This window comes from Scleropages formosus, chromosome 18, assembly GCF_900964775.1.
Source record: "Scleropages formosus chromosome 18, fSclFor1.1, whole genome shotgun sequence".
Taxonomy (NCBI): domain Eukaryota; kingdom Metazoa; phylum Chordata; class Actinopteri; order Osteoglossiformes; family Osteoglossidae; genus Scleropages; species Scleropages formosus.
Genome location: NC_041823.1, coordinates 6114100 through 6127977, shown reverse-complemented (window position 1 = coordinate 6127977; position 13878 = coordinate 6114100). Strand labels below are relative to the sequence as shown.

The 13878-nt window shown below is 43.4% G+C and overlaps 1 protein-coding gene across 4 annotated transcripts in view; it reads right to left on the bottom strand.

Annotated features, from left to right (window-relative positions):
• The window catches only part of cep192 (centrosomal protein 192), a 24600-nt gene extending 10722 nt beyond the window's left edge, over positions 1 to 13878 (bottom strand). Inside the window, exons 1-27 of one of the 4 annotated variants that reach the window (XM_018762979.2) lie at positions 13555 to 13878; positions 12576 to 12729; positions 12175 to 12366; positions 11706 to 11816; positions 11248 to 11408; positions 11053 to 11114; positions 10824 to 10959; positions 10492 to 10601; positions 10246 to 10332; positions 9855 to 10007; positions 9363 to 9516; positions 8886 to 9109; positions 8654 to 8773; positions 8144 to 8528; positions 7901 to 8053; positions 7323 to 7387; positions 6341 to 6553; positions 5870 to 6011; positions 5640 to 5728; positions 4100 to 5009; positions 3766 to 3901; positions 3076 to 3232; positions 1892 to 2669; positions 1581 to 1732; positions 1216 to 1446; positions 905 to 1030; positions 292 to 432 (exon numbers count right to left, since the gene is read on the bottom strand). In XM_018762979.2, the coding sequence (XP_018618495.2) occupies positions 292 to 432; positions 905 to 1030; positions 1216 to 1446; positions 1581 to 1732; positions 1892 to 2669; positions 3076 to 3232; positions 3766 to 3901; positions 4100 to 5009; positions 5640 to 5728; positions 5870 to 6011; positions 6341 to 6553; positions 7323 to 7387; positions 7901 to 8053; positions 8144 to 8528; positions 8654 to 8773; positions 8886 to 9109; positions 9363 to 9516; positions 9855 to 10007; positions 10246 to 10332; positions 10492 to 10601; positions 10824 to 10959; positions 11053 to 11114; positions 11248 to 11408; positions 11706 to 11816; positions 12175 to 12341 (5163 nt within the window). In that variant the 5' untranslated portion in view covers positions 12342 to 12366; positions 12576 to 12729; positions 13555 to 13878. The remainder of the gene's footprint in view (positions 1 to 291; positions 433 to 904; positions 1031 to 1215; positions 1447 to 1580; positions 1733 to 1891; positions 2670 to 3075; positions 3233 to 3765; positions 3902 to 4099; positions 5010 to 5639; positions 5729 to 5869; positions 6012 to 6340; positions 6554 to 7322; positions 7388 to 7900; positions 8054 to 8143; positions 8529 to 8653; positions 8774 to 8885; positions 9110 to 9362; positions 9517 to 9854; positions 10008 to 10245; positions 10333 to 10491; positions 10602 to 10823; positions 10960 to 11052; positions 11115 to 11247; positions 11409 to 11705; positions 11817 to 12174; positions 12367 to 12575; positions 12730 to 13554) is intronic. The other 3 variants (XM_018762983.2, XM_018762982.2, XM_018762980.2) reach the window with 3 other exon arrangements.

Genomic DNA, 13878 nt, shown 5'->3' with positions numbered 1-13878 from the left:
TCTTATATAAAGTTCTTCAGCATTTGTAAAATGCACTCATTTGAATTGCGTAACTTTCAAAAAAAAAAAAAAAAAAAGGTGCCTTCTAAAGGAATAAATGTAAAGCAGGCAGCCAAGTGGCTGAGAAAACAGACACGAAGACATTTGCGTTATTATATACTATGTCTCTTTATTTCTGCATTAAACTTCTCTCTCCTTTTTCTTACATAACCTACACAAATGAGGAATATTTGTACAATTTCATGCCTTCGGGAGCTAACTTGAGTGGAAACTTCACAGAATGGCACTCACATCCCCATAGCTTGCATGCATTACATGGTTCAGGACAGACGTGGCTGCCAAAGAGGTCAGACTGCCCGTCTGTAGTATCCCCTCTGCTGGCATGGCAACGGAGCTCTTTGAGAAAGTGAAGCATCGCCAGGCAGCAGCATTCTGTAAGAAAGGGAGGATAGTAACAAAGAACAACAAAACACAAAGTTACTTAGGAGTCTCCATAAATTTTGAGATGACCATGATGGCATAAGATCTGCATTGCAAAAACATGCAGACATAAATATGACAGGGGAGCAGTCATTAAAAAGAGCTAAATACAATGGGGCAGCTGGTAACGTAGTGGTTAGAACTGCTACCTTTAGACGAAAAGCTCACAGGTTCAAATGTCGCCTCTGGCCGTAGTCCCCTTGAGAAAGGTACTTACCCATTTATAAAACTGGGTAATTTTAATGAAGCAATATTTTAGGGTAAGTAATTATATACAGATTAACACTAAGTTGCTTTGGAGAAAATGCATCAGTTAAAATAAAAGTAAACACTCATACTAAAACATATGATGCATATAAGAAGTCTGATCATGTATAATTTAAAACAACAAAAAAAAAACCCCCAACAAATAAGGACTTCTCACCGCACTGATGAAGAGCCGGATAGGCACTGTGGCATGTGTCCTGTTGATGAGCTTTAGCGGAAGGGCTTTGGCACTGCCAGCTGGGAGGTCCCCAAACTCCAAGCAATCAGATCCCTCCACATCCACCTGGGGACCAAATCCATTTCAGAATAAAATATACAATAGACAACGAATTGGCATCAACTCCCCCCATAAATATTAAAAGTTTCAGTCCTCTTCCATTGCCTAAAAGGGCACATTTCAGCAGCATAAGAGCAGCTGCATCTTTTACTGGGACTGTGCAAATCAATATCAATAGCAAATACCCTCACCTCAATGACAGGATTCTCTGCTACGGCAATAAGAACCACCCTTCTGGCAAAGACCTCAGCCCTTGCAGCGGCACTGGACTCAGCCGAAGCAGGCCAGGACGAAACACTGATGATGCAGCGATACACTCCAGCCTGAGGCGGGACAAACAGCACCTTCTGCTCCTCTGTACTTTTTGGCCCAACGATAGTCTTGTTCTTTACTATCAGCCACTGGTAAGGCAGTGAGTCCACCTGCATGAAAAGACAAAACCCCCCACATACACACCCTGAGACACTCAGAGACCAGTTTTCAAAGAAAAGCTTGCCACACCAATCCAACACAGTTTGAAGAAGAGTCTTCCTAGTGGTCACCAAATGTTTCCCACCTTCTCTCCATCAATGGAGAGGTCAGACACAGTAATTCCAACTTGCACCCAGCGCTCCATGGGGTTGAATATGCTTAGAGTCGTCTGGGATGCAATGCCGACGCAGCAGGCATTGGGAAACTTGAGTTCTTCTGGCACAACCACATGGGATACTGAACAGCATGGCAAAATATGGCAGAGGTGGTCTTACAGCAGGCCAATGAACAAGAACTACTAGTTACACACAAAACAGCTTTCTTCAGTTACTGAATATTTTCAGTTTCAGAACATACTCTGCAATATGAAGAATATTTTAAAAACACCCAACTTACCTTGAACTTCGCTGAGACCCCCTGTGGTCCATATGCTAAGGGTTCCCAACTCATGTTGGCCATAGGGTTTTCCCAGCGCTGAATCCAAGGGTAATGGGTGGGGTGGACCTTGGTTCAGCAATGCAGCAGAGAGGCCAGGGGTGCTGTAAGACACAGGACCTTGGACACCTGCTAGAGGTGGGTTGGCAGTGGGCATGCTGCATAACCCAGGAGTAGTAGCTCCCACGTGGAAGGGTCGTAGGTTGTGATTATTCCCCAAATACTGCTGAGCCAGCTGGGAATTGAAGACAGAGTGGCCAGCAAGGAGAGCAGGGACCACAGGAGGCTGGTCCAACAATGTCCCCTGGGGCTTGAAGCTAGAGATTGGGATGTAGCCAAGGTCAGGATTGCTGAAGGAAGGAGGCAGGGTTGAGATGGCACCGGGCAACTGCTGGGATGGCTGGCCAACAGAAAATGGCTGCTGAAGGTTAAAATTACTCAAGTACCCAGAATCCCCCTGGGTTACATGTCGTACAACGGGCTCTGAGTGGCGTTTATTTGAGCCGCTGTCTGATGCTTGGTCTTGGCCCGTGGGGTGGAAGTGGCACTCACTGCGACTACGGATGCCATCATGGTCCAAGCCACGTTGGTAGTCTAGGTTCTGTACTTGGCTGCATGTATCCAGGCTCTTGGCCTGACTCAGAATGTCTCTAGGGGGGATCACAGAGACATCCTGATCAACAGGCGGAGAGGGACTTGCTCGGACAATGGTGGTGCTCAGTGCCAAACTGCTGTTGCCCTATAAGCAGAAGCAGAGAGAACAGGCCATCACTAAATTTGTTTCAGTCGCACTGCTGGAGAGCTACACCAACTTCCCAGTTTTCTGCCAATTAATGAGAAACATCAGATTCTACCAAGCTTTCCTAATGAAACCAATTAAGGTTCTATCTTTTGGGAAGATCTGGAACACCTAAAGGAATGCATTGCCCCACACAGATGCAGCTGTGCATTCAAGGCAAACACTCTAATCCACAAGAAGACATGGACAAACCATGACATTTTGAAAAAAAGTCTGGCCAGTTGGTATCTCTACAGTCCGTGAGGCTTCCCTAGAGGCCAACAATCTCTCACAATCCTTCCAGGGGGAAGTCCAGCTTATTACTGTTCTCCAACAGCCACACCTCAACAAGACTGGCTTGACTCACCTTGTTCTTGTCTGGGGTGGGCAAGCAAGTGGTGTCATTTATGGAGATGTAGGTGAGTCGGCTGAGACTAGGGCTGGAGCAAACTGAACTGGGTGAGAGCGGGTCGCACAGTTGTCTGCCTGTTGTGCCGTTGCCAGGTGTGGGAGAGGATGGCATCCTATAAATTTTACATTTTCATTGTTTACTCAGCATACCTTGCAAATCAAACAGGATTTTTTCCCAACAAAAATCAGTGGGACAAGCTTGTTAACTGGTACAAGAACAGTACTTGCCATGGTTCACATTAACTACGCTACCTCTAATGTCTAGTAAAGCCACATTCTCCTACTAGTCCAGAAAATAGTTTAACAGGTGCATGTATCTATTTAAATGATCATTTTAAGCAATCCCCATTTGTGTGAGGGACACTCACAGATGGGAATTTGGCCTCGGACAAAGCAATTATGGTCACTTCACACAGAAACAAGGAGAAACCTCAGTGTGGAAGATTTTTACTCGTGTTGAAGGCCTCAGACTTCAAAGCTTCCCCTACTCTTAAAATTATCGCCATATTGGGAGACATTTAATAAGTAACAACCAACCTTAAATTTTCAAATCAAGCAGTTCTCAAAAACACAGGAAGAATGAAAACCTATACAGAGTGCAGTCATTCAAGACCAGGAATATAGAGTTAAGGTATAACATATTTACCCTTCAGTTCTGGGGAGGAAGCCCTGGCTTGGAGAAGAGTGGGTGAGAGGTGAGGTGGAGGGTCTGAATGTACACTGGGTTTCCTCCACACAGGTGGCAGGCAGCACAGGTGTTGAGTCCCCGTCCCCATCTGTAACTGCAAGAAAGCCTGTGAGGACTTTGTGTCTGTCACATGTTCATTATGAAGCAAGTGCACAAAGAGATACTCCTGACTACTGTACAGTAGTTTGATGTTGGGGAAAAAAACCTGACAAAAAAATGTTTGTCAAACTGTACCCATGGAGTCCAAACTCCTACAGATGAGGAATTTTTTTCTTGTGCAAGTTGAACACACCTGCTTTACTCTCAGTGGAAGATGGACTATGTCCATCAAAATCAACATGCTTCTCTGCGGTGCTGAGGTATGATCCAGGGTTCCGCGCAGATGGCTTTGTAACAAGTGCAATGCTCCTCTGTGGGCCTCTGGTAGGATCCCTGGGGGACGACAGCTCAAAGCAGGGCCCTGGGGCAGAGATAGCATTGTCGGCCTTTTGGGAACCGGAGACTTGTGGCAAGACTGTGTTCAGCCTGACAGCTGAACTCATGTTGGCACCACAGGGCTTCACTGTTCCAGATGCCCTTCCCATTTTTGCAGAAGACGAGATGCAGCTCGCTCTGGGCCGAGGGATGCCACTCTTACATGCGTCACGTCTATCCGTGGGGAGAGAATGTGATTGAGCAACAGTTCTGGAGGGCTTGCATACAGGTGTGCTGCTGCTGTTGAGGCAGTTCTCCTTCGCTTGAGAGGAAACCTCAGATGGAAGCTCTCCACACTGCAGAGGTGTAGATCTCTTCTGAGAGGCATCAGGGCCACAGAGGTGGTCAAAGCTGTATGGGGAGAAGGAATGCTCGCTGTCGCTGCCAGACAGCTCCACTTTCCTCAAATACTTCTCAATGTCAAAGGCACTCAGCTCTTTGGGGGAGGTGTTCTTTTGCAACTCTAAGAAGGCACTCTGGTCTGCCTGTGAGGAACCAGTTTGCCTTGCAGTCATAGTGGAAGTGACCCCAGCCTGCTGGGCACTGCTTTTGCTCCGTTTAGACAGCTCCATGATCATGGTGGCTAGCTGGGCTGGATCAGCACTGACAGAGGCATTTGCAATGGCAGATGCAATGGTGCTAATGCTCAGCACCAGGTTGCTATGGTTCATAGAATCCAGGCTCAAGTTGGGCAACATCTTATTCTCTGAAGCCTGCATCTTTGGATCCTTACAGAAGAAGGGGAGGGGGGGAAAAAAAGAAAAAAAAAAAAAGATTACCCAAATGTATGTTTTACACCAACGAAATAAAGTAAGGCTACTTAGGAATGAACCCTAAGGGTAGCATACTGGTGACAACAGTTGCTTTCCATTTAAAGGACTCCATATTCAAATACCAGTTCCTGCTGTAGTACCCATAAAGGAGTCTGTGACCCACAACTGCAACAGTAAGAATTACCCAGCTGTATAAATGATTAGTTTTGTAGACAAACCAAACATTGTAAATACCTTTAAATAAAAGAACCAGCTAAAATAAGGCAGATGTGTTCACATATTTTTAAAAAAAAAAAAAAAAGCCTTAATAAAATACTGGTCTTGTGATTTACAGCCAAGTTTTTAATAAATGTTTTGTTCAGTGGGGTAATAGAAATCTGGAATAATGGAGAAAAAAAGCCAGCACCCGAACAAAGATACCTCACTGCAATATAAAGGGTACATCTCCAAGTGTTATACAGTTATAAATGTTTGTCCATAGGAACAACCCTTATTTCTAATAATGTGATCAAAATAAAGTCTGTTAACATTATCTTCAAAAGGTTAAAAAATACCTGATATATTCTAAAGTTAGCTAGCAATTACCATCTCGTCCTTCTTTCCCATGGCTTCTGAGAGAAGACTACCATTTTTTTGCATTTCTTCTGTCTTCTCAGAAGTCTGGTCCAAATCTTCTTCAGATTGTAAAAGAAATAAGCAAAAATATCACTAACCGCAAAAGCGACACAAATTAGTCCTTAATTTAAGTCTCCAGATTACTAGCAATGGAAGGAATCAGGGAAAACAGAACTGGAAAAAGCTGAATTTCAACATACCTGCATTCAAAGTCTTATCAGCGTCACTGAGGTGAACTGTTCCACTTTGGAGAGAGCTGGTACAGGAGGAAAAGTCAGAGGGGCGGATCAGAGGAAAAGGCTCTCTCTTCTCTGGGGAAGTGATGACATACCCAAAGGACGGCTGGGCAGATACAAGGAATGAGGCCAGGTTATTGGATTATTCAGAGCCTTTGATTTGATCTAGATAAAAAAAAAAAACCCATCTAACAGCCCACCCTTGTTTCCATTGACTGCTGTTCTGGGATTTAGCTTTGCTTTTAGGAATTGGCTCACAGCAAATAATTTACTATAAGAACTGAAGTACATATGAAAAAGCTCTTGATTTAGCATTGATCTAATTGCCCACCATAAGGCTCAGTTTCTTGCATTGCATGTATGCATTGTACTGTATCGTTTCCGAGCCAATTTTCTCAAATAGGAACTTGTATGAAAGGCAGGCCAGTCACCCACCCGCCGGATGTCCTCCTCATTGGAACCCAGACAACCCAAAGCCTCGGACCTCTGCTGGAAGAACTCCCCCAGTGACAGCCGCAGGTAGCTCTGGTTGCCATGCTCAAAATCTGATGAGACCTGTGATGCCCTCATAAGGATGTGGCTGTTGGGAAGTCGCCACGAGGTGTCACCAAAGCTCAGGCTAGAGTTCTGAGCAACCATCTGCTCCTCCTGTAAAATATTTAATCAAATCAATTTAATACAGTAAAGATGGGAACAGCACATTAGCATGTTGCCTGTGTGATGAAAATTATAAAAGCTTATTTATACACACGTACATGTAGTAGTACATAGAGCCACATATAGTCATATCCACTCAAATTACAAGAATTTCATCTTATCAGTTGCACTTAATATCCTTATTTTGGCTTATGAGGCATTTCTTCACACTTGCAAGGACCTTATTTGTATTATACATGACTCCCAACAGTTAAGCTACAGAAGCCATTTACATTTATTCATGTGGAAAACTTTGTAAAACAATATACTCATTTCACCATTAGCTGAATACTACATAATAGACAGTTATGTAGTATTCAGCTGATATTAGAGAGACTACAACAGAACGCTGTACAATGATTCATCCATCCATTTCGTAGGTAAACGTAACACATTCAAACATATACACACTGCAGACCATTTAGAGTCAGTTTAACTGAAACATCTCTGGACTGAATGTATACAAACTCAGCCACTGCAACTAACAGTAATTACACCTTCCATTTATTAGAAGGGGTTTTTCAGGAACACGTTACCATCGTAAGGCGGGGAAGACTATAGTGCAATATATAATAAAGACAAACACTAACAGTGAAACAATGTCACTTCACACATTACTGGTAGTAATGAGAGAAGGATGGAGTATTCATGTTTAACCACATTAATTCTGAGGTAAAATAAGGCCATGATATGCAATTTAGAAAAAAGACCATATGCAGACCTGCATGAATTGATGTTCCTTCTCGAATTCTTCTTGATCTTCTAGAATTTTTTCAAAAGCATTACCTGGTATAAACAAAATCAGGCAGAGTAATGATCAAAACTAAAGCCAAAGAACTGCGTTAACATAAAATGATTACTTCACTGTTGGATGCATTTATCTACAGAGGCTAAATTATTTCATGAAGATCTCTTTCAAGGTCTCCACCTCCTAGGAAACGAGGAAAGGTATTTCAGAATGGTATTAAATTACCCAAATAATAAACTAAACAGCATGTTCGCAGCTGAGAAAATGACTGCGAACAATCTGCTCAAATAGAGTACTAGTTTACTCTTTTCAAAAACAGTTCTTTCATGAAAAGTTGTTTGTTACTTTCAACTGCAGTTGTTCATACTTCTTTGGTAAGGGTTATTTAATTTTGTATGCTTAAGGACTTCTACAGCCTTTTGCAGTATATGCAATTAGATTCTATTGTTAATAACCTTATGCAAGAAAAGAGGGACAACCATTATAAGCGCAGTTGCACCAGTGTGTAACATCAGAAGTGCTGGCTAGTAGCCACTGACTGAGATACGTACTGCCTGAAATAAATTCTTCACTTTGAAATTGGTTTGCCACATCATCCGGGAAATTTATTTCCATCTCCTTTTCAAATGACGAATAGTACGCCAGGTCAGTCACCCACTTTCCCTCTTCATTTTGATAAACTACACTGTGTGTGGAATTTGCCCCTGCAAAGCCAAAGGAAATCCAGAAAGTAGATTAAAAACAATGCCACAGTGCAGCCACCACAAGCTGAAAAACCCCATCTCTACCCCCACCTTGCTGGGAATGAAGCCCCTTGTCCTTGGTACTGTGGTGCCTGCAGTCATCACAGTCTTCCTCATGAAAGGACCGTGAGAGATATTTAGCATCCAGGGAAGCCACACCAGCCTCCATTTCACTGTTAGTGTCTGATGGTTCTGGGAGGGCAGAATCTCTGCTGGGGCACCCGTGGAACCCCTGATCTTCAGCCTCTGCTTCAGCTACCTCCTCCATGCTGCAGGAAGGAATAACCTGGGACAGATGGAAGCTGCTCTGGGTCCCCTCCAGAAGGCCACAGCTGGACACATCAGGTGGTGCACCCTGTCCGTGGTCATTTCGCAGGTAGACAGAGTCGAAGAGCCTGTCAGCAGCTGTGGGCATGTCAGTGCTGTCCATAGCATCCTGCAAAAGGGCCACATGTACACATACACATAAGTAGAATGATACAGTGCAAAACTAGAACAGCATTTCCTCTCTAGTGGAAGAAAAATTAATTCAAGAAACTAATACAAGAGGACAAAACTTACCAAGGCCTCCTGCCTGTCCAGAGTCATGCTCCAATTCACTGAAGAGGCTCTATTAACCCCTGGTCCAACATCAGCAGAACTAGCCTCCCCCGTTCCAACTGGTCCAACACGGTCCTCTATCTGTACAACACAGAGAAGGCACTGCAAGCATTAGTAGTACTACTAGAAAAACTGGCGGAGAGCAAACAGATGAAAATAAGAGTAGATCAGGACCTGAACTAGTAAACTGTACCTCGCTGTGCCCCAGGACACTGGCCCGGTCAAGCTCAAGTCCCGTTAGGGAAACTGGTATATCGTCCTCCTGTGTGCAGTTGCTTACTCCCATGCCCCCAAGGCCCCGCACTGTGTCAAATGGAGTAAGGGTGCTGCCAGAGGGCAGCGGGATAGTGGACACTCCGCCATCATTACCCTGCTCTTCACTACCGCTGCTGCCATCTCCACCTCCCCCACCATTGCCTGTTGACACAGAACCCATACAAACAAAGCAGAAAGTAACCCAGTTAAAACACAAACTTGAAACCTGAATAATGTCCCTTTACATTGCCAGAAGAGGAACTGATATCATGAGAAGGTAAATAAATACTTACAAGAAATTAAATTGAGCCACATATTAATCACAAACAAATCTCAATGAAGCATGCGTTTATATTTTTTTTCAAAAAAAAAAAAAGGGATAAAGCATCTAAACAAAATGTAACTGGCACTTCACCTGTAACAGGTGAACTGATAACCTGGCCCTCAGCTGAATGCCTGAATTCAATCCCAGTGTTGGCAGGTCCATTTCGAGCAGCAGCAGGGAGCTCATCATCAGAGCTGCCTCCCTCCAGGCCAGGCCTGAAGCTGGGATGGTTGCTTTCCCCAACCTAATCAAAAGCAGTCAGGCACTTGCTTCATTTCATTTCAAAAATCAACTCACTGTACTTCACAACCAGGAACAGTGAATAATGTCGGGGCTTACAGTGAAGTACAATTCAGCATTTCGGTAGCTGAGCAGCAGAATACAATTTCAAAGAGACAAATGACTTGTCAAACTAAAATTAACTACTTATATCCACTCCTGCCAATATATATCTGGTGCCAGACTCTACAAAATAACTGACAAAAATGTACATGGATCCTTGGTTAACAGGCCCAGTTAAAGTGCAGATGGTAAGATGGTTCAAAAGTGTCACATGGCCACGTAGGAGGAAGTACAACCGACCAGCTGCCGAGAGGTGCTTGGAAGAAGGAACCTGGTCCTGGTGACACTCGGTCGCCGGGTCTCCTCCAACTCGTCACCTGTATCTTCATCACTAGCTGGACACGAGTCCATGCCTGTGGCTGCCATCCGTACATGGGGCATTTGGAAGTCTTCCTGAATAAAATGGCATGAATAACACGGTACAACTTATCACACAAAGACAGAAAACTGGTACTGAGGCCTTGAGTGATCTTTTTCTTTTCTTCAGAGATGCTTCTGATTTATATGTATGCTTAGATTTCAACCATTTAACACGATGCCAATGCAGCCTTTGATAAACTAAGATGAAAATAATCCAACTTGAAACAAGCCTATTCTCATAGTAATAGGAACAGTGGATCACTATAATTACCTGATTGTAGTCCTCAAGAAACTTATATCTGTTTTCTAGTTCTGCTGATCTTGGGCAAGAGTTGTCCTCTTGAGTTACAATTATCTCCTAAAAACAGGTACCAAAGCAAAGAAAATTAACCTCTGACAGTAACACAAAAACAAACAATCCAAATTATCAAGATGAGAGTACAGACAAGGTAGTCAGCAGCATAACAGGAAGTCTATGTGCTGCTCTCTGATTCAACTTTCATTTGGGTGGACTTACACCAGTTGGGATCTCCTGGCCTTCTACTCGTCCTCTCTGCATGGCAGGTGTGACCAACTTGTTGAAATACTGCTCAAGCTCATCATCCTGATGTAGGTCAATGTCATCATCTATGCAACACAGATCACACAAGGTTCAAACTCAGAAACAAATTTAATAGCACAGACAAAAGTAGAAGCTAAAAGCTAAACTATAGTTTAGGTCCACCTTCAAGCTTTTTGACCTAACAACTACTAATAAGTAGAACATAAGAATGTTTAAATGATAAACAATGGGGCTGAAATGCCAGATCAGGCCTTATCTGCCGATTTCATTTTTTACAAGTTATGTACCTGTGCCATCACTGTTCATGCTGTCCAAAGACATAAGCTTCTCATTGGCCAGGAAGCTGGAGAGACTTCCACTGAAATGATCACTGTCAGCCCCATCACTTTCCTCTTCCAGGGTGGTGGGCAAGGTGTTTGCAGCCTGTAAAAAAGCAAAGGGGCTTGAAAAGTCTGACCAACCATTTGACCTTATCGGCAGAACATGACTGAAAATAAGATATGCAGTCTCCATTACCTTCATGATCATTAATTCTTTGCTTCCCAGATGAGAAAATGTAATGAGCCCTGTTGAGATTTCTGGAATGAGCCATGACATAAGTCCATTAAGTTTGTATACTCAACACTGATTTAATGCGATCGCTGAGGGTTTTGTACTAACAAAATTAGAGCGGCTTAAATCGGTAGAGACAACGCATTTGTTCACAGGTACCATCTCTGTGGTCTGCGGAGCATCTAACAGGGGTGATGGGCTGCACAGGGAGCCCCTGTGTGGATGACGCATCCTTAGCCGTGGAGTCTGCCTCCTCCAAACGTACGTGGACCAACATGTCCGAGAAACGATGTGCAGCGATGAAGTCATCAGCATCATCCCTGATGATCAGAGTGTGGGTAGGAGGCAAAGGTCAAAAGGTACTTAAACAAGGAAATCCAAGCTGATTCTATTATCTGATTAAGCCAGCAGTTTTCCAGCTAAGCTTCACAAGTACAACACAAAGAATTACTGAAAATGGTGAAATTTACACACTTAGATTTAGACATATGACATGATCAAAACCTTGGGGTAAAAATTTAACAGCAGTTTTTGTGCTTGTTTTTATTAGTTTGGCTTCTATTGTCCACCTACTGAAGCTTTTTCAAATGTGCCTGGAGCTTGTGAGCAGTACTCACAGATCATCCTTGAAGCTGAGAGCAAACAGTCCTTTTCCATTGCTTGAAGACTGCAAGTTTGTTTCAGAGAGCTGACCATCCTCAAGGTATGATGCCTGAATGTCAGACACTCTGCAAAACATCAACAGAAGAGAAGGAAAATTAAATACAGGATATCACTGTGATTCACTAGTGCTACACTATATATATTATATATATATATATATATATAACTGGGTAGGAAAGAAATAGTAAATGGAAACTGTAATTCCACATTCAACTATACAACACAGATGTGAACATACAGACATGGCTCCTCTGCTTCTTGGATCAGTGACTCACAGCTAGGCCAGTTCAAATACTACTACACCCATTTTCTATGTTTTGATAGAAAAACAGGAAAGGAAATTGCATTCGGTCTCATCTAGGACCGGAAATGCTCTCAAGAGTTGAGTGGTAGTACAGTCGCTCTGAGAATATGCCTCCCCACCTGTCGTCCACTCCTGCTCTAATTTTAGCCACGGTAGAGGCTGCCACAGGAATCCCCAGATTGGAGGCCAGAGTCACATTGCCCAGTGTGACACGGCTACTGCCCAGGGAGCCTGACAGGAAGCTGGGAAACGGCTCATCCTCAATGTTGCGGAAACTCTCTGTCATACTGGGCCCACCGGCTCCAATTCACCTGGGGAACATTGGTATGTACAAGGAGAGAGGGAGCTAATGAGATTAATACATTGCAACAGATCCCATATCTACTTCAAGCAGGCTTCTTTATGGCAAGACCCAAGTAAAAAGCTTTGACTGCAAATGTAGGAGTTAGAACCTCACTTTAAAAGAAACACACCAATACAATCCCCAGCACACAACACCTTAAAGATATAAAAGGATTACCTGCTGACAAAACTTTAGTCCATGAGATTATGAGGTACCGTATGGATGAAATCTATATGATGCGCATGCCAAAAAAGAGTAGCAAGTCTGAGGCTGTGCCCAAAGCACTGACTAAGAGTGTATTTGGATTATGGATTGGAAAATAATGAGGAACCTGATAACAAAAAAAAAACAAAAATTTTAAAAAGCAAGGTTAGAGACAGAAAATTAGCAAGCAATTTATCCAGTGACACTTCACAGCAATTTTAGTTGTCAGTAATCCAGACAAGCAGGGAACCAATTATTAAACAAAAAAGGACTGAGGCTCATTTGAAAGCTACAAAGACTTAACATAACCAACACATTTCCAACTATGTTTGGCATCAAAGCCATGAAGCAGGACTCAGATTCCTCCCAAATTCTCTTTGCTTTCTACTTATTTATGAAATGCTGCAAATGAAATACAGTGCGTGTTGGTGCAAAAAATATACACACAGACTGGCAGCACAAGAAAGCCAGTGAGTGTACAGGGACAAGGCGACTCAATTGCACAGCTACCTACTGTAAAAAAACCACTGAGCAATCAGGTGGAGTGTAAAGATGTGAGTGTAAGGTAAGTGCAAAGGGAATATTATTATATTGTAGGTTAGTATAAAACCACCACTAGCATAAACTTGTTAGTGCGATGCGATGGCCCATCGGATGGGACCAGCAGACAGAGTGTAAAGTTAGTGGAGGTTCATGAAAAGTGACCATTGCAAGAAGGTTAGGTCAGTGTAAGCTGGTGTGATGCGTGTTAGTCACCACCACCAGGCCAGAAACGCAACTTGCAAGACGGCTGAAAACTACAATACAAAAATATAAATTTGACAGCTTCATAAGTTTCTGCAAAAACTTTCACTCACTCACGTGACTCACTAACTCTCTGTCTCTCACTAAGAAAGTTTTTAACAATTGTGTAACACTCTAAACGTTTATAGCGAAGGAGCAGCGCACTTACTACTCTGGTCTGGAACTCTCCTGAGCCTGAGGCGAGCGCTGGATGGAGCAACACAACAGCCGGAGCAACAAGAAGAAACGGTACAACTCAGGCGGACAAACTCGGCCCGCAGCACCAAAAACGCGCCTCAATCCCGGCCTAACGCATATATCTGGCCGTTTATCCACTTTTCCCAGCGCCGCAAATCCAAAAAGCGTATCTTGCCCACCGCACAGTTATAACGTCGTGTAGAAACACCAGCAAAGAAGGGGGGGAAAAAAAAAAAAAACCAAACTCAGACAACCCTTCGGGCGCGAGCCATCTGGTAGGATCGCTCACAGGAAG